This window comes from Zalophus californianus, chromosome 17, assembly GCF_009762305.2.
Source record: "Zalophus californianus isolate mZalCal1 chromosome 17, mZalCal1.pri.v2, whole genome shotgun sequence".
Lineage (NCBI taxonomy): Eukaryota > Metazoa > Chordata > Mammalia > Carnivora > Otariidae > Zalophus > Zalophus californianus.
In genome coordinates this window covers 33111148-33129449 of record NC_045611.1, presented here as the reverse complement: position 1 = coordinate 33129449, position 18302 = coordinate 33111148, and the positions used below count along the sequence as shown (strand labels likewise).

Below are 18302 nucleotides of genomic sequence, written 5' to 3'. Positions count from 1 at the left end.
CATTTTCCTATGTGGCCCCAGCCTCAGCGTTCACTTCCATCTTCCTGTCCTCTCCCCACTCCCAGGACCCAGCTGGTTTGCATCCCTGGCCGCCTAGCCATCTCTCAGGTTACCTTGACACCTGCTGGCCCCTTGGCTTGTGGCACCTGCCACCTGTCTTCATGTCCTCTACTTCCTCCACTTCAGCCGCACGGGCTGTTTTGCTGGCTACTCAAACAGCTTTCCGCCTGCAGGGCCTTTGCACATGCCGCGTCTTTCATCTGCCTGGAATGCTCTCCTTCACATACTGTCGTGGCTTGTTCCCTCGGTTCCTTTGGGTCTTTCCCAAATGTTACCTTTTCTGGGAGGCCTTCTCCGGCCTCCTGGAGCTTCCTCTCCCCTCCCGCCCCTCATTTTCCTCCTTAGCACTTATCACTACCGGGTGTCTGTGGATTTTCTGTGTCTAGGTTAGTGTCGAACTGCCACCGGCGTGTGAGCCGCACGTTGTAGGGAGTTTTGTCTGTTTTGTTCACTGCCGTGTGCCAGTGTCTGGGGCTCGGCCGGGGGCTCGGTACACATTCCAACACTGCAAGACTGCGTGAAGCGAAGAGAGTGTCTCCCCCAGAGGCACACTCCGGCGGCCATCCTTAGTAACACTTGCTCTCACCCCTGATGTTTGCTTAGGGGGTCCTCCTGGAGAGTCCTCTGTGTCCCCAGTGCTTTTGCCAGGCCTGGAAGCAGCTCCTGGTGGCTGGTCCCCCAGAGGAAGCTCTGGCCAGGAAGGAGTCTGGCTCCCTCCGAAGGGTGTGGGGAGGTGGCTGGCATGCGTGGACCCCGGCTTTTAGCCGCCTGCCGACCAGGCCCCTGCTTGCCTTGCCCTGCAGGCCAATGAGTGTATGCGGATCAAGATCCTCGGGGACTGCTACTACTGCGTGTCGGGTCTGCCCGTATCCCTGCCCACCCATGCCCGGAACTGCGTGAAGATGGGGCTGGACATGTGTGAGGCCATTAAGTAGGTATCCTGGGCAGGCCCGGGCACTGGGTCCTGTCCCCATCACGGGCTCCTCCTGCTTCCCAAGGCATGGTAGGGAATGCATTGTACCCACTTTGCAGATGAGGAAGCTGAGGCTCGGGGTGCAAGTGGCTCACCTGGGTCCCTCCGCAGCCCTGGCTGGGATGGGGTGACGGGACTGCTCTGCCCAGGCAGGTGCGAGAGGCCACAGGTGTGGACATCAGCATGCGTGTGGGCATACACTCAGGGAACGTGCTGTGTGGGGTCATTGGGCTGCGCAAGTGGCAGTACGACGTGTGGTCCCACGACGTGTCCCTGGCCAACAGGATGGAGGCATCTGGAGTCCCTGGGTGAGGCTCAGCAGGACCGTGGCAGGGTCAGAGGCCGTGGGCCAGCTCTGGGCTGGGCGGGGCAGGGGGGGCTGGGGGGGGTTGGTCAGAGTGGGGTCAGAGATGGAAGCGATGACCTCGCGTTGGGGGAGCCAGGCTGGGCTCTGGCCTGCTCGGCCCTGCGTGCTGTGCACCCTCTGGGTGGGTGCCGGCCTTCTCTGGGCCTGCAGCTCTGACTCGGGGCTGGTCTCCGCCAGCCGGGTGCACATCACAGAGGCGACGCTGAACCACCTGGACAAGGCGTATGAGGTGGAGGACGGGCACGGGCAGCAGCGGGACCCCTACCTGAAAGAGATGAACATCCGCACCTACCTGGTCATCGACCCCCGGGTACGAGGGCTCCAGAAGCAGTGGGCGGGGTGGGCGGGGCTGGCCGAGGAGACCCTCTGGGCCGGGACTGTGCTGGCGAGTGGGGTCCACACCCTGGGGGAAGACCCCCGTGGAGGCAGAGTGTTCTTCTCTTCCAGGCTGTGGAGAGGTGGGGGAGAGGCCCACCTGGGGTGGGAGTGAGCTCCCTGTCACTGAGTGTGTTCTAGGCTCTGCACAGCTTCTCTGGGCCTCAGTGAACTTGCAACAGCTACAGTGCCTACCTCAGGAGGAGGAAGAGCTCGTGTGAGCGAGCCGCTCACCACAAACTGGGCACCTCATAAACGTTCTAGAAATGATAGTCCCTGCTAGTTTATTTTCCAGGGGGTAGTCACTCGTTTCCTGGGTTTTGAGAGGACACATTTGTAAGACACGCTTTGGATAAGACTCAGGACAGCAGGGAATGGCCGGGGGGCCACCAGGCAGGAGCCTCGGTGTGTCGTGGGTTCTGCCCCCGTGGGTGGCCACCCCGCGGGCTGATGCCTCTACCTGCTCGGAGGCCCCGCTTCCGTCAGGACCCCGAGGCGGAGGCAGCTGTTGGGCTGCTCCAAGGCGGTGGGCCCTGGTCCTGCCCCGCGCCCACACAGGCCCTGCTTTCCTGCCGCGGGAGGCCGGCTCGTCTGGCGGCCTCGGTGAATCATCCTTGGGGCTTGCTCAAGAATGTCGGCCACAGGATGGGCTCTTTACAGCTCCCTCTCTCTGGCCCTGGCTGTCCTCAGAGCTGGCCTGACTGCCAGTCTCGCGGGGTGGGGGGGGGGGGGAAGCAGAGGGCCAGCCTGCGAGCTTCCCTGGCCCCGTCATGTTCCCCAGGGACGGGAACCGCTCAGCAACCTCCCCTCCCTGGCCGTGGGCCCTGGATGCTGAGTTAGCATCGGGGGAGACCCTTCCTGGGTACCTCGGGGCTGCTTCCACCCCACAATCGTGGAATACAGTCCAGCCCCTCACCCTGTACCCCGCAGCTCTGGGCCCTGCCCTCTTCTCTGACCGCCCCCCCTTGCCCCCTGAGTGCCCTTCACCCCAGCCCCTGCCCTCCACTGCCATGCTCTTTGTGCCACAGGGCCCTTGTCACTGCTGCCGTCTCTGCCCGCAGTGCTCTCAGCTTGCTTGCAAATGGTCCTGTTGGTTTATCCTCTTTGCTTGTCTGCTGTCACTGGGAGCTCCACATGTGCAGGCTCGGGGCAGGGGGAGCGGCCTGTCCAGGCTGCCGTCCCCACGCCTAGAGCAGTGCCTGGCCGTGGAGCCGGGGCTCAGAGAGTGTGTGCCCAGAAGCAGAGCGCCGTCCTGCAAGGCGGTGGCAGGGACGGCTCTAAGCCCTCGCCTCAGCAAGGCCGCTGCGGGACGCGCAGGCGAGCTTCACTTTCAGATAAACAACGAAGTTTTTAGCATGTGTGTGTTTTTGTGCAGGATCTAACTGGGCATCCTACAGTTTCTCCAGCAACCCTACCTTCCCCATCTTTGTTGAATTTCATTTATTCACATAGCTGAACATTCAAAAAGCACGAAGGGTGTGTTGCGGGCCGTTGCCCTCACGTACTTGCCTGTAGCCGGCGCTCCCGCTGAAGGGGACAGGGTGGCGAGTCTCCCTTCCACAGAGATGCTGATGCACACTGAGGAGCCGAGGGACTGTCCTGCGCCCTCGCCAAGCTGAGGGTGGCGTGCCCCGCCCCTGCTTGGTACCTTGCTTTCTTCACCTGATGACGGAGCTGGGAGACGCGCCCTTATGTGTGCACAGAGGCCGCTGCACGCTCAGGGGTGCCTCCTGCTGTCGATGTGGCCGGCCTTCCCCAACTTTGGCCTCTGCAGGTTGTCCAGAGGTGGCAGGTGGCCGGTGGGGTTCACCTGCGGTCTGGTGACAGTCGCAGGTGCCCTCCCGGGGCCCGCTTCGGAACAGGTGCCTTTTTACTCAGAGCTGATGGATCTTTAGTGCACATTTATTTCTCAGGAAGCCCCGGTGTGCGAGAAGTGCTAGCGACCCCGAACTTGAGCGGCTGGGGGCTGTGGGGGCAGAGTTGCCGACCCGTAAAGGGAAGACGGAGAATGGGAGCTCCCCCGACTCCAGGGCAGGTGGCTCTCGGCGCGGCACGGCTGGATTCCAGCTGGTCCCACTGGCGAGGCAGAGAGGCGCATCTCAGGGCTTAAAAATGTTTCTATCCCGAAAAGAGGCTAGAAGTTTCCAGGAAAGTTGCTGCCTGTGGCTTAGCGAGTGTCTGTGGCCGTAGATGCTGGTCCTTGTGGGTGTTTGCAGAGACCCAAGGGGACAGGGGGTAGGGGCATTTGGAGATGGTTCAAGCTTGTTTCCGGCGGCCTTGGCACTGTTTCTCTTCTCTCCCCCTTTTACAGTCCTGCCCGTCTTCCCTAGCAGGGGAAGGTCCCCAGCTCTTAGGGGGGTGGGGGCAGGGGGCCACGGAGGAGGCCGGCCGGGCTAACACCCTCTCCCTGACCTGGCCACAGCAGGCACATGGCACGTAACGCTCCCTTGCCGTGGAGTGGGGGCCGCACAAGTGGAAGTGCCTGGAATGCCGCCCAGGGGGTGGGGCTGGCCCCTCGGTTGGCGGGCTCTCCGGCTCTCCGGGCTCCTGGCCTGCACTCCTCTTCCTCCAGCTGCTCCTTTCTGGAAGGACATCTGCCAGCCACATGTGGGTGGGCTGGGTAGGATGCTTGTGGCTTTCCTGGGCACTGTCTCCCCGGGGTGTCCCCACGGGGAGAGGCTAGTGGGCTTTCAGGCCCCAAGGGGGACAGTGTCTGGTCCCACAGAGCCTCACGGGGCCGGCAGGGTCTTAGGGCTTAGGACTTCAGCCCGATCTTTCCCTGGGGAGGCGGAGAAGGGTCTTGAGGGGCTATGCACAGTTGTGTGTGATCCCCAATCTCCTGGCCGCCTGGGAAGGACAGGGCCCAAGCTGGGACCTCCTGTGCAGCCCAGCCAAGGAGTGCACCGGGCCACAGCTGGTCCCCGAGGGTCTTGCAGACCCAGCAGCGTTTCTGCAATTCTCTTTTTCCCCAGCCTGGCCAGCACTCAGGGCAGCGTGGCATTTCAGGGGGAGTGGAATGGGGGCGGGGGCCCTTCCTGGGCTGAGAGGGGAGGGGACAGGCCGTGTCTGTGTCTGCCTGCAGAGCCAGCAGCCGCCCCCGCCCAGCCAGCACCTCCCCAAGCCCAAGGGGGACGCGGCCCTGAAGATGCGGGCGTCCGTGCGCATGACCCGCTACCTCGAGTCCTGGGGCGCTGCGCGGCCCTTTGCTCACCTCAACCACCGTGAGAGCGTGAGCAGCGGTGAGACCCCCGTCCCCAGCGGGCGGAGGCCCAAGGTAGGACCCTGCCTCCCAGACTGCTCGGCACCTGCCCCATGTGTCCGAGGGTGCAGGAGATGAGAGACACAGTCCGGGGACAGACTTCGGGGGCCCCTCATGGCAGAGTAACCGTCCCCTCTCCTTTCCCTTCCAGACCATTCCCCTGCGGCGCCACCGGACCCCTGACAGGTACGTGCACTGTCCCTTCCTCTCTGTCAACCGTGGCCTGCCTTCCTGGCCAAGTCCTGCCCCCCCCCCCAAGTCACCCCCTTAGTGTCCGCCCCCTCCAGGCAGCCTGCCCTGACCTTCCTCTGCCCAGGAGGGCAGCTCGGAGGGGCTGTGGCTTGGAATGAGAACTTCACAGTAATGGAGAGCCTGTGGTGTCCCCACCTGGGGCCGGGTCAGTGGTTGACGGGAGGGAAGCCTGCGGGTGGAGGGGAAGAGGCCTTAGAGGTCCTCTGCTTCTGGCTGGGCTGCTGGCCACCTGGGCCTGCTGCTTGATGCTGGGCCTCCACTTGCCCTCTCTGGGCCTCAGTGGGACCCTCCTGTTCCTTGGCCACCCCGCACGAGGCTCTGGGGCCTCCTGCAGGCATCTGGGCATCCAGACAGGGGAGCCGCCTCACGTACACTCCTGCCTTTGGGTGAGCAGGTGTGGTCCTGGGGTGATGCGCTTCGGTTTCTGATCCAGGAGCGCATCCCCCAAGGGGCGGTCAGAGGACGACTCATATGATGAGGAGATGCTGTCAGCCATCGAGGGGCTGAGCTCCACGAGGTGGGACCCCAAGGCCTCTGTTCGCCCTGTCCCCCCTCGGATGGGGGTTCCCCATACGGCCAGGCCCACCTTGTGCCCACGTGCCTGGTGGCCCAGCTCCAGCTGCATCTGTGGTGGTTCCTTTGCCTCCCTGCTGCTGCCTCCTGAGGGTGGACTTCTGCCCCCTCATCTCCCTGCTCCCCAGAGTGGGACCCCCTCCCCCATACCCTCCCCCATCTCCTCCCGAGGGCGGGCCCCCCTCTTCCCCCAGGCCCTGTGTCTCACAGCCCGCGCCTGCCACCCCTCAGGCCCTGCTGCTCCAGGTCCGATGACTTCTACACCTTCGGGTCCATCTTCCTGGAGAAGGACTTCGAGCGAGAGGTGAGGAACGGGGGCTCCAGGCCTGGGGTGGGGCGGCCACCACCCCGACGTCTGTTCAGGGAGGGTGGTGGGGAATCACCCCCGCGGGCTATGGGGGTGGGTGGGGGCCCGGTCCCGCCTTGCTTGGCCTCTCTTCCTGTTGGCCTCACTCCTGTACCTGACTTGTTAGGGATTCTCCCACTTGGGTTTGGGAGACCTTTGCTCCCCTCATATGCTAGAACCTCAGCTGATAAGGGCCAGTGCATGCCTTAGTCTGGTTCTCCCTTCTGGCTGCTATAACTACGTGCTTTTATGCCGTTCCACAACTGTTTACTTATTTATTGAGCGCCTACTGTGTTCTGGCCACGTCCCTGGCACACACGTATGTCCTTGAAACCTCACGCGGCCGGACAAGGTGGCCATTGTTACCCATTTCACAGACTTCTGGCTTCTGGTGTGGCCTGCGAGGGTGGCCCCAGGCCATGGGGCTCTGGTGCTGGGGCTTCTTTCCCCCCTCAGCCTCAAGATTGGTGGTGGTGGTGGGGTCTTTCTCTGGCTAGGGCTTCCTGAGTCGGGGCTCCCTCGGTGAGGAGCTTGGGGTCTGAGGGAAACCCGCCTGGCAGGTCTTCCAGCAGCTGTGGGACCCTGGGCAGGCTGCCGGACTCTCTGAGCCCCGGTTTGCTCACCTGCAGCAGGAGTCCCTGTGGCCCGAGATCATGAGATTGTGCCTGGTGTAGGGGCATGAGCTGCACGGGGTCCCCCTGCCCACTAGCTAGGGGCTCAGGCCCGGCCTTACTCCTGGGTTTGGGGGGGGAGGACAGACCCTCCACCAGCCCCAGAGCTCAGACTTGGTTCCTGTCCACAAACTTGGGGCCATAGGCTTCTCAGGGACTTGGGAAATAGAGTCAGAGACCTGGGTGGGGTGGGGGAGGGGAAGGGATCAGCTCTAAACGTCAGGGAACAAAATGAAGGTCATTTGGTCATGATGATGTCCCATCATCACCTGGAACTCAAGGAGTATGTGAGGTTTGTTTTAAAGATTTATTTGTTTTAGAAAGAGAGCACACGTGCACAAGAGGGGGAGGGGCAGAGGGGGAGGGACAAGCGGGCTCCCCGCTGAGTGGGACCCCGAGATCATGACCTGAGTCGAACGCTTAACCGACTGAGCCACCCAGGCGCCCCCAGGGTTGTGGGTGTGAGTTTTGATTAACTTAAGCCGGGGTGGGCCGTGAAGGGGCGGAGCAAGCGGCCCTGACCATCGCCCTCACCCCCAGTACCGCCTGGCGCCCATCCCCCGGGCCCGCCACTACTTCGCCTGCGCCAGTCTCGTCTTCGTCTGCATCCTGCTGGTCCAGGCCCTGCTCATGCCCAGGTCAGTTGGGGTGGGCGGGATGCGCGGGCCTGCGGGATGGCAGAGCCCCCAGAAAACCTGTGTGCGCTGCCCGACTGGCAGGAGGGGCCCGGAGTCCCAGAAACTGGACCAGGAGCTGTGGTCCACACTTGGGCTCGCCAGTGCTTATTTTTGTCTCCATCGAATGTGGGCGTCCTGTCAAGACGCAGGCCTTCCCAGTCCCCTGAGACCTGTGTGGCCCTGTGGGCATGTGGCCTGAGGCGTCCGCCGTCCCAGAAGGCAGACTCCCAGAACCATAGCCACCTCCACCTCCCTCTTAGATGTGGGAAACTGAGGCTCAGAGGGCTTCTTGCCCTATCCGGGTGCACGGCTCCTGTTGGCGGGGGACAGGCGGGGTTGGGGGGTAGGTCACAGGGAAGGAGTGAGGTCAGCTACGTGGTGGTTTCTGGAAGGGTGGTGAGGCCAAAGGATCCACTAGGATTGGGGTTTAGGATGTGCTTCCTAAATACAAACTAGGAAGAAGCCCTTCCGTCTGGTACTTCCGTGGCGGCCGTGGGTCTGAAGGCTGCGTGCCCACCACTTTCTTAGATGCGTGGCCCAGGCCTCGTGCACGAATGGGGCAGCTGGACCACAGGGCTCAGAGATCCCCTTTGCTGTGTGTAGATGGCGGTTTGGGGGGGCAGGAGGCGGCTGAGAATTGGGGTGCTGGGGGTTGGGGAGCATGCCTGTGGCTTGGCCCTGGGCCGACGGTCCCCCCAGAACTAGGGTTTTGTGCTCTCCAGGATGGTGGCTCTGGGTGTGTCCTTCGGGCTGGTGGCCTGTGTGCTGGCGCTGGTGTTGGGCCTGTGCTTTGCCCACGAGTTCTTGGTGAGTGGGAGCCCTTGACCAGGCACCTGGCCCTGCCCCGCCGGCCCTCTGCGCCCCTCCTGCGCCGGCGACAGTTTGCAGAGCGCTTCTCCCAGTAATTCCACCTTCCCAGGCTGCCGGGGGGGCCCCCCCAAGCGGCTGTGGCTGTCCCTGGCCCCGAGGGTGGGAGCGTCCCTTCTGTCTGTGCACCCCGTGTGTCCTGAGCTCTGGGCCTGAGCTCTGGTGGAGCTCTCGGGAGCCCTCACGTCCGCTGGGCCTTTGTACCGACGGGACCTTGTCCCGGTGCTGGCGTCGGCCCCCTGACCCCGTGCCTCCACAGAGGTGCTGCCCGGCCCGGGGGATGTTGCAGGCCATCTCCGAGAGTGTGGAGACTCAGCCCCTGCTGCGCCTGTCCCTGGCCGTCCTGACTATTGGCAGCCTGCTCAGCATTGCCATCGTCAACCTGGTGGGTTCTGGGGGGTGGGTGGGGACGGCGGGCCCTGGCGAGGAGCCCTCCTGCCCTGTGCATGCTTCCTGCGGGGAGGGGGGAGCCAGTCCTTGACCCTGGGCACCCTCAGGTTCTTGAGTCCCACAGTCTCCTGCCCGAGATGTGCATCTGGTGTAGCTCTCTGCAGGCCCCTGTGGGCGGGCTCCGCAAGGCCCCTGACATGGGCCCGGATTCCTTCCGCTTCGCTTTTCACCCGAGGACCTGGGGCCCCCAGAGAGTGTATGTGGCCAGCCCCACAAAGACAGGATGTCTTGAACCACCAGTGTTCTTGGCATCTTTGACCCTCTTCAACCTCATCCTTCTACCTGGGGAGGCCCTGGCTTACTCTCTCTGGGACTCCGTTTCCTCGCTAGGGTGAGTGGCCCTGGGCACAGGCTGGGGAGGACACTTGAGCCCCTGCCTCTCAGGCCTGGCTCGCGTGCTCAGTGCTGCGGACAGCCTGTGTCCCTGCTAGTCCTCCCAGCTCTGACCTCTAGAGCCAGGGGCTCTCCGTGTCCCTGAGACCCTATGACCACCACACTCAGGGTTGCCTGGGGAGAAGGGGGCTCACTGACTATGCTGATCCCAGCTTCTCCCCTGCCTCCCCCAGCCCCAAATCAGCCTCTGATGCTTTGGCGATGGTGCACATGGGGCTTCATTTTACACCCTCCTCCTCCCCGGACCCCTCCCCTCTGGGAAGTGGATGCCTGTGGCTGGGAGTCGGGGCACCGCGGCTCTGGGCGTGCCTGGAGCTGGGCCTGGCAGGAGACGATGGTGCTGCTCATGGAGGCCTCTGGCCCCTGCCAACCCCTGGCCCCGCTCAGCCCTGGCAGGGCCTAGAGTCCCAGGTCCCTGGGCCACCCCTCACGGTGACCTGTCTTCTCTGTAGCCGCTGATGCCTTTCTCGGCCCCGGGGCTGCCTGCGGGCAACCAGACGAGCCTGAGCCCGAGGCCTGGGAGCAACACGTGCGGGCTCCTCCCGGTGAGTGCTGCGGGGCCCTGGTCCGGACGGCTGCGCCCCGCGTGCTCCCGCTGGGCCCTGCTCCTGCGCAGCGCCCCGCCTGAGTGCCTGAGGCCACGGGGTGCGGGGGGAGCGGAGTCCAGCCCCTCCCAGGAGATGGACAGAGCAAGGCCCAGTCGGGGCCGAGGTGGCCTCTGGTCCTGGAGGACACAAGGGCTTCGGGGCCGGTGCTGCTTCATCCAAGGCGCGAGGAGGGGCCCCGAGAGGTTGACTGGTTGGCCTCCACCAACCATGGGTGGTTGAGCCATGACTGGCGTCAGGCAGGCCAACAGCAGAAGCCAGGTCTGGGGAGCCCTGACGGGCGGCAGCGGAGTGGGGGGGGACTTCCGCGGGCCGTGGTGAATTTTGATCTGGTCTCTGAAGGGCAGAAAGGTTCTGGGACAGGGAGAAAAGGGAGGGAGAAGAGCTGAGGCACGCAATGGGAGCCCGCAGGGCTTCAGGCGGTGGGGTCGTGGGGAGGCACAGGGACAGTTGGGACACGGAGCTGGAGGGAGGTTCGATCTCGATCGGGGGTGGGGGGGGAGGCTGAGCGCCAGGATAGGGAGCTTGGTCTCTCTTTTGGGGGCAGTGGGGAGCCACAGCATGATCTTGAGCGGGAGGGGAACATGGGCAGTGATGCTGTTTGGGAAGGGCGAGCTCGGGGCAGAACTGGAGGCGGGGGGGCTGTTCAGGCGTGTGTGTACCGTTGCCCTCACCTTTGTCACATCCACAGACCACTGCAGTTGGAATTACTTTTTTTCCCTCCCTTCAGTGAGTTCACCTACCATAAGTAGAAGTAAAAATAGAGTAAAAACAACGCGATGCTCGAAAGTTCTAGATTCTGTCGTCTGCTCTTTGCTAAGAAAGGAGGTCATCAAGGCAGGAGGGTAGTGTTGCAGATGTGCTGGCCCTTCGCGGCCCACCCCCCCGGGGGCTGGAAAGGGGCTCGGAGTCGGGGTGCCGGCGCTAGAGGTGCCCCGTCCTGGTGACCTGGGTCCAGGAGCTGCCTCATGATGACCGACGTCCCCCCCCATCACCCCAGTATTACACCTGTAGCTGCATCCTCGCCTTTGTCGCTTGCTCGGTCTTCCTGCGGATGAGCCTGGAGCTGAAGGTCGTGCTGTTGACCGTGGCCTTGGTGGCCTACCTGGTGCTCTTCAACATCTCCCCGTGCTGGCAGTCGGACTGCTGTGGCCACGTTGTGGACAACCTCACCGAGACCAATGGGACCCTCAGGTGGGGCCCGAAGCACCCCGTGTCCCCCTGCCCGTCTCGAGTGTGGTCCATGGGGTGCCACGTCAAACCGTGCTGTGTTGGCCTTCACAGTGCCATTGGCCTGGACACCTGGGGGCTGGGCTGGCAGGTGGCATGGTCTCTGTTTTACAGGAGGGGGCGTGATGGTCCCAGGTCTGTACACTCAGAGCTGGAGTGTCACTCATCTGCAGGTTCTCTGGGGGATGTCCCGAGTCCCACGGAGGCTTCCTGGGTCCTTCTGTCTCTACACCATTCTTGGGGTGCGGGGGGGGAGGCTTCAGCTCTAGCCTGGTCCCCCTCCTTGAGCCGTGTCCCGGATCTCCAGAGTTCTGGAAAGAACAGTTGTCTCTGGTCTGTCCCTGGACTGGTGGCTGAGCCCTGTGGCGTGGGAAGGGATGGCGTGTGTGTGCTTCTGGGGGCTCTCAGCCCCAGGTGGGTTGAGGAGAGGGGCCTGGCTCCCCTTGGATTTGGGGGCCCAGAACCAAATCTGCTCCCCTGGGTCTGCTGACAGCTGCAGTCCCTGACTTGGAGGAGTGCTTGGCTGTCCCCTCACCTGCCTGGAGTGCTTTTCCTTCAGGCTCCATCACTTCAGTGAGGCCTCCCCCACCTCCCAGTCAGACCGTCTTCTCTTGCCACCCCGAAGTCGCTTGTTTTGCGTCTGTGCCCTGAGGATGTGAGCTGACGGCAACTGTCGTCCCGGGCCTGCGTCTGAAGGCCGGGTGCGAGCGACTCTGGCCTTTCCCCTTCGTGCCCAGCAGCTCCCCGTTGTGTGTGTGGAAGGACGCGAAGGCGATGACCAATTTCTACCTGGTTCTGTTCTACGTCACCCTTCTCATGCTCTCCAGACAGGTATGGCCTCGTGCTCAGCGGGGGGGGGAACACAACCGGGCCGGGGCGTCTGCAGATTTGGGGCTGCATGGGAGGCAGCGCCCAGCCCCGTACGGAAGCCCTGGCCCCCGGGGGCAGGGGTTGCCGGGTCCTCACCTCCCTGCATCTCCTCCCCACAGGATGCCAGTGACATTTGGTCACGTGGGTCACTTGAGAACCGAGTCCCAGCTGACTGGCATTCTGGGGCCATAGGGAAGTGGCCGTTGAGCTGGGGACATTAGCCAGGGACGCAGGGTGGAAGCGCTGAGGGGCTGGCTCAGCGGGCCCCGGGGCTACACGGGTGTCCCCGTGTCCCGGCTCAAGGCGGCCAGGACACCGATGTTGCCCGCTGTCCGCAGATTGACTACTACTGCCGCCTGGATTGTTTGTGGAAGAAGAAGTTCAAGAAGGAGCACGAGGAGTTTGAAACCATGGAGAATGTGAACCGCCTTCTTCTGGAGAATGTCTTGCCAGCCCACGTGGCCGCTCACTTCATTGGTGACAAGTTAAATGAGGTGTGGCGCCGGCGGGCGCTGGGTGGCCCCGGGTAGGGGGAGACGGAGGGTACCTGGGGCCCGCGGTTTTCACCCCTGGGACGTGGGGCCGCCCGGGGGCGGGTGGTTTGGGCACCAGCTGCGTGTCCAGGCCTCTGTGGTCCGGTTGGTCCGTGTGGATGAAAATGTTTGTGGCTCATGGGTTCCGTGCCGCAGCGGTTTACGGAAGAGGACCCAGGCCCCCTGACTGTGACCTTGGCCTGCCCCCCGGGGCTCTCAGCCTCAGCCCTGGGACCCAGGGTAGTGCAGAGCCAGAACCACCCCGAGCCCGCCCCAACCAGTGCACTCAGATGGGAGTCTCAGGCGTAAGGCAGGCCGAGCGACACTCGCGTTGCGCCCCTGGGCCCTGAAAGTTTCGTGGGACGGCCAGGGGGCCGCGTCCCTGTGCTTGCTTGTCCCCCTGCCCCGGCCGGCTGGCGCAAGGTCGTCTTCTGCCCGCCCCCATCCAGGACTGGTACCATCAGTCCTACGACTGCGTGTGTGTCATGTTCGCGTCCGTGCCGGACTTCAAAGTCTTCTACACGGAGTGCGACGTCAACAAGGAGGGGCTGGAGTGTCTGCGCCTGCTGAACGAGATCATCGCCGACTTCGATGAGGTTCGGCCTGGCGCGGAGGGCAGGGTGCGGGCCCCCCCAGATCAGGAGAGGGACGTGTGCGCCTTTCTCCCATGTTTCCCTCAGTAAGCACTTTGTTACCTTCTCTGCGAGGGGCAGCCAGCTCAGGTCAGATGTAGGTCCTTGAAGAAGGCAGCGGTGCCCTTACCTGTGGTTTGCTGACCGCGTGAGCTGCGCCCCGGCAGCAGATGACCCCCCCTCCCGACACACGGCCAGGAGGTCGGTAGTGGCCGAACGCCGTGTCACAGTGTCCCCGTCATGTGCCTCACCTCATCTCATCACCAGGAGGAGGAGGAACGAATGCAGTACAGGAAGAGTTTTTGAGAGAGGGACCCTTCACGTAACTTTTATCAGGGCGCGTGGTTCTGTTGTTAATCTTTCACCATGCCTGATTTCTAACTAAACCTCATCACAGGCGAGTTCGTGGGCCAGAGAGCACACGCTGTGGAGGGCTTGGGACCCTACGGTGCCAGGCAGCCACCGGGGTCTGGGAGTGGGTAAGGGAGGCTGCTGTAGTTTGAGTCCCAGCCAAGCCCATGCTGCCACCTCTTTCTGAGGAAGTCCGTCGGCTTGGACTTCATTTTTTTTTTTTTTTTTTAAGATTTATTTGATAGAGACAGCGAGAGAGGGAAAACAAGGCAGGGGGAGTGGGAGAGGGAGAAGCAGGCTCCCCGCTGAGCAGGGAGCCGGATGCGGGGCTTGATCCCTGGGATCGTGACCTGAGCCGAAAGCCAATGACTGAGCCACCCAGGTGCCCCTGAATTTTTTTTTTTTTTTTTTTTTTTTAAGAATTTACTTAGAGCACACAAGCGGGGGACAGGGCCAGAGGGAGAGGGAGAGAAAGAATCTTAAGCAGACTCTACACTCAGCGCGGAGCCCGATGTGGGGCTCGATCCCAGGACCCTGAGATCATGACCTGAGCTGAAACCATGGGTCAGATGCTTAACTGACTGAGCCACCCAGGCGCCCCTTGGATTTCATTCTTAGCTGTGAACATTCGACATTCCTGGGTAGATCCTGTTGGGCTGTGCTTGCTCCTTAAGAATGAGAGTCCTGACGCGAGTAGGAGGACCAGGCAGCAGGGACAGAACCAGAGACCTCGTCCCTGCATGGACTCGGCTGTCCACTCACAAGGGAAGGCCGAACGTGAGAAATGTCGGCATTAGGAGCAGTGGCGGGAGGGACCCCAGCCCTTCTCAGACCTCGGGGTGTCCCTTTTGTCCCGCAGCTGCTCCTAAAGCCCAAGTTCAGCAGCGTGGAGAAGATCAAGACCATCGGCAGCACGTACATGGCAGCCGCGGGGCTCAGCAGCCCCTCAGGGACTGAGAACCAGGTACTGAGCTGAGCTGGTGGCCTCACGTCCCAGTCCCCCGCTAGGGGGGATTCAGCAGGTCCCAGGCCTGTCCTATGAGGGAGGGGCAGAGGCCCTCACAGTTCAGCCTCCTGCCGGCCTGACACGCAGTGCAGGCGGGAAGTCGGGGCAGGGGACCTGCGGCTCCCGTGCGCAGCGCTCTGTCCCGCAGGACCTGGAGCGGCAGTACGCGCACATTGGCATCATGGTGGAGTTCAGCATCGCCCTGATGAGCAAGCTGGACGGCATCAACCGGCATTCTTTCAACTCCTTCCGCCTCCGAGTTGGTGAGGGCCCAGAGAGCGGGGCCGGGCTCGGGGAGGGCGGCTGGGGCCCATGCCTCCTGGCAAGCGCACGCTCAGGCCTGACGGTGCACTTCACCGTCTAGCGGGAAAGCCTTGAGAATGCCTTCTTGGCCTTGCAACGCTGGCGACAGGGCAATTACTCTTTCTTGGCATTGTTTATAAAGTTAGCTTTGGAAGTTTTGAGTAGATAGAAACAGAACCCTACAGAAAAGGAGAACCCCAAAATCACTTTCTGTAAATCTTACAACGTCCTGAGAACAAAGCCAAGTTATTGACCTAACTACTCCGTGTTAGCTACAGGGCTGGTGCTCACAGCCTGTTTGTTCTTGGTTGGGAGATGAGCAGATACTAGAAAAGTGCTAACTGCAGCCCAACTTCTGGAGCAAGCAGCCGGAAGAGGGCCACCCGGGGAGTGCCTCTCATGCACCCCAAATGAGCACTCCTGTCATGGGCTTGGGAAGCACCCTCTAGCCATTTCAGAGGTTGGTCAGTGTTGGTCAGTGTTTTCTGTGGCTGCTGCTAAGGGCAGAGCCTCAGGCTTGGCCTCCCTGACCCGCCAACTGCAAATGTCCCCTTCAGGCATAAACCACGGGCCCGTGATTGCTGGAGTGATCGGGGCACGAAAGCCTCAGTATGACATCTGGGGAAACACGGTCAACGTTGCCAGCCGGATGGAGAGCACTGGAGAACTTGGCAAGATCCAGGTACAACCCAGCTGGGGAAACTATGACCACAGGGGGAGGAACTTTGCAGAGGCGCGGGGACCCGGGCATCGGTCAGCAATGTGACTCCAGCCCTGACGTGCTTCAGGGACACCAGACGTGTGCTGCTTGGGGCTGGTTTCTGCCTGACCCCCCACAGCGGGTGTTCTTCCTGCTTCCCAGGACTGTCGGCCTTTTCTTTTCAGGTTACTGAAGAGACATGCACCATCCTCCAGGGACTAGGTTATTCTTGCGAGTGCCGGGGACTGATCAACGTCAAAGGCAAAGGCGAGCTGAGGACTTACTTTGTCTGTACAGACACTGCCAAGTTCCAAGGGTTGGGACTCAACTGAGGGCTTCTGGTAGGTGCAGAACATGCTGGAAGCGGATTTCCTTCCCTGAGACAAGCCAAGGGGAGCACTCAGCCCCACGCCAGTCACAAAGGCATTCCAAGGGTTTGGTCGTCACTACCCCTGCAGATGGCTATGCGTAGCTTCCTCGGATTTGTGCTACAGGATTTCTGGGAACATGCATCAGACCCTCGCCTGAGGCGACCACGGAGCCTTGCCACCCACAGGTAGCCAGGACCTCTGTGCCATCTGAGTCTGCACCGCAGCCTCTAGACAGCGTGGACAGGCTCCCTCATGAGGCTCAGCTGCTCAGTCCCCTTGCTGCTGTGGCGATCTCGGAGCATGAGCCGTACATACCCTGCCTGGCCTGTGAGCTGCACACGCAGGCCCGGTCTTTTCTAGGTACGGAACTAGGACGAGTTGTCCGGGATGGGCTGGGTACTCCTTTTTGCCCCAGCGGATCAGCCACAGGATTCTGCATTGCTCACACAGGCATTCTGGCAAACAGAGCTGAAAAGGCCGTTTTCAATCTGTGGTTTCACACAGTAGGGAGGAAAAACCACAGCGGACATTTGCTACCTCTTGTCATCTCTAGCGTGTATATGTTTTAAATGGCTATACGATTGGTGGAGGTTTTATCCTTTTTAGTGACTTCTTAGATGCTAGACAAAGTCTCTTCCCTCCAGCGTACTGTCTTTTTAACCACTGACACCGAAGGAGAACCTACCGTCCGGTGTCCGTTTCTGTGTCGGCTCAGCCGGGGGTGGTTGGGCCTGGAGTGTGGCTCACGGCAAGAAGGCAGGCGGTGGCGTGGCTCAGGAAATGAGGCACCACCTCCTAGCCCCTCCCCGACTGCTCCCCCATGTGTGGGGCTCTCCCCTGCAGTCTTCCGCTAAATCTTAGCTTCTGTGGTGGAAAGGAATGGAATCTGTGCAGACAGGACACAGACAACCTGTAGCACTTCCTTCCTTTAGTCCTCACACCTAACTTGAGCTTCAAAATGAAAAGCTTCTGCTCCACATGAGCGCGCAAAGAGGTTCCCGTATGTGGGAAGCCAGCCCGCTCGGAAATGCTGGGCTGGTCTTGCTCTGAACCGCATGAATCAAGGCAAGTGCGAAACGCCAGGTTCGCGAGATGCGTCTCACAGAGCTTCAGTTCTCAAAAGACTCAGAAGTCAGCTTGAGTTGTATTTCCAGGTGAGAAGGAACCAAACTGCCTATTCCTTTTTCTGGATCAGCTTTGCTGCCTCATCACCAGAGTGCGCGCCCGGGGTTTCTCACACAGCTGCATTTCACTGCAGAGCAGGGATTCCCAGCTCGGGGTCCTCCGGGAGCCCCCAGCCATTACAGGAAATCTTGCGTACGGGAAGCTTCAAAAGCGGACACAGGGTTGCAGCCAAGGGCAGGGAGGACTGAAGCTGAACCCGCTGTCTGCTCAGGCCACGTCTGGGGCTTATCAGCCTGAGAAGGGGCTTATCTCGTTTGCCCAGTGAAGCCAGATGTGCTAGTGGCTGAGGCTTGCGTGTCACTGGGAGAGAGATGAATGAATTACAGGAACTTGCTGTACAAAGGAATTTTACGGCAAAAATGCTGTTAAGGGGTAACCTCACTTAAAAACTGCTTTTCTGCACCAACTTTTCACATAAAGGGCTGGTTTCGGGTGAGTACTACACTGCGACCCGGACAGGTAAATCAGCAGCGACCAGGGCCTCTCGGCAGGGCTCTCCTCGGAGGTCAGGAAGGTTCTGTCACGGATACAATACCGGACACACCTAGGCATGCTGGGTCTCTCTGAGGTGGGCCTACTTCTACTCTCGCAATATTAAATTACTTTTTTCCTCCCGCAACAGAAATCCAGTCCTTTTTATTTCCAATTCAAGCACGGTGCTCCGATAAGCACATTTTTGGAAGTTTTGAGTTTCTGATGTGCCGACTATTGTGTGGAACGGACCCTAAAAGGCACCTGCAGTCACATTTGCTTAGTGTGTTTTCCAGGGGCCAGGCCCCTTCCTCACAGGTGTCATTCTGTTTTATGAGAGGACAAGTATCTTTTCTAACACTGACCTTTCCTAGGGGTCACGGGCCGGCGTGAAGGGGGCCTCCCCGACTCTAGTGAAAGTCACACCTGACATTTTCTGGTTTACTCATTAAAATTAAGAAAAGAAGATCATTAACCACTGTGTACATGGTGTATATAATAGGTCATGTCCAAAAACAGGTTTTGAGAGGGTACATCCAAATAACTAGGAATTACTCTGTATACTGAATATTTATAGATCTGTAACATTTGTTTCAAAATGTTATACTTCATTTTTATAAAGTACCAGTGTTTCTACTTTGTTCAGCCTTTCATATATTAAATCAGCAATTTGGAAAAAAATGTCCTAAAGTGTTCTGAATTTCAGTTTTCTTGGTCTATTTAAGAAAATCACTGCCTGAATTATAATCGGAAGATTAAACTCTAAAAAGACTTGAAATACA

The 18302-nt window shown here is 60.8% G+C and overlaps 1 protein-coding gene across 9 annotated transcripts in view; it reads left to right on the top strand.

Annotated features, from left to right (window-relative positions):
• Window positions 1-18302, top strand: part of ADCY7 (adenylate cyclase 7) — a 54339-nt gene extending 36037 nt beyond the window's left edge. For 7 of the 9 annotated variants that reach the window (XM_035725303.1, XM_027618193.2, XM_027618189.2 and 4 more), the window contains 19 exons: window positions 864-991; window positions 1183-1341; window positions 1578-1710; window positions 4858-5049; window positions 5186-5220; window positions 5720-5803; window positions 6091-6163; window positions 7417-7514; window positions 8276-8360; window positions 8680-8805; window positions 9716-9808; window positions 10869-11062; window positions 11836-11929; window positions 12307-12462; window positions 12951-13097; window positions 14344-14448; window positions 14639-14753; window positions 15351-15475; window positions 15679-18302. In XM_035725303.1, the coding sequence (XP_035581196.1) occupies window positions 864-991; window positions 1183-1341; window positions 1578-1710; window positions 4858-5049; window positions 5186-5220; window positions 5720-5803; window positions 6091-6163; window positions 7417-7514; window positions 8276-8360; window positions 8680-8805; window positions 9716-9808; window positions 10869-11062; window positions 11836-11929; window positions 12307-12462; window positions 12951-13097; window positions 14344-14448; window positions 14639-14753; window positions 15351-15475; window positions 15679-15825 (2289 nt within the window). In that variant the 3' untranslated portion in view covers window positions 15826-18302. The remainder of the gene's footprint in view (window positions 1-863; window positions 992-1182; window positions 1342-1577; window positions 1711-4857; window positions 5050-5185; window positions 5221-5719; window positions 5804-6090; window positions 6164-7416; window positions 7515-8275; window positions 8361-8679; window positions 8806-9715; window positions 9809-10868; window positions 11063-11835; window positions 11930-12306; window positions 12463-12950; window positions 13098-14343; window positions 14449-14638; window positions 14754-15350; window positions 15476-15678) is intronic. The other 2 variants (XM_027618194.1, XM_035725305.1) reach the window with 2 other exon arrangements.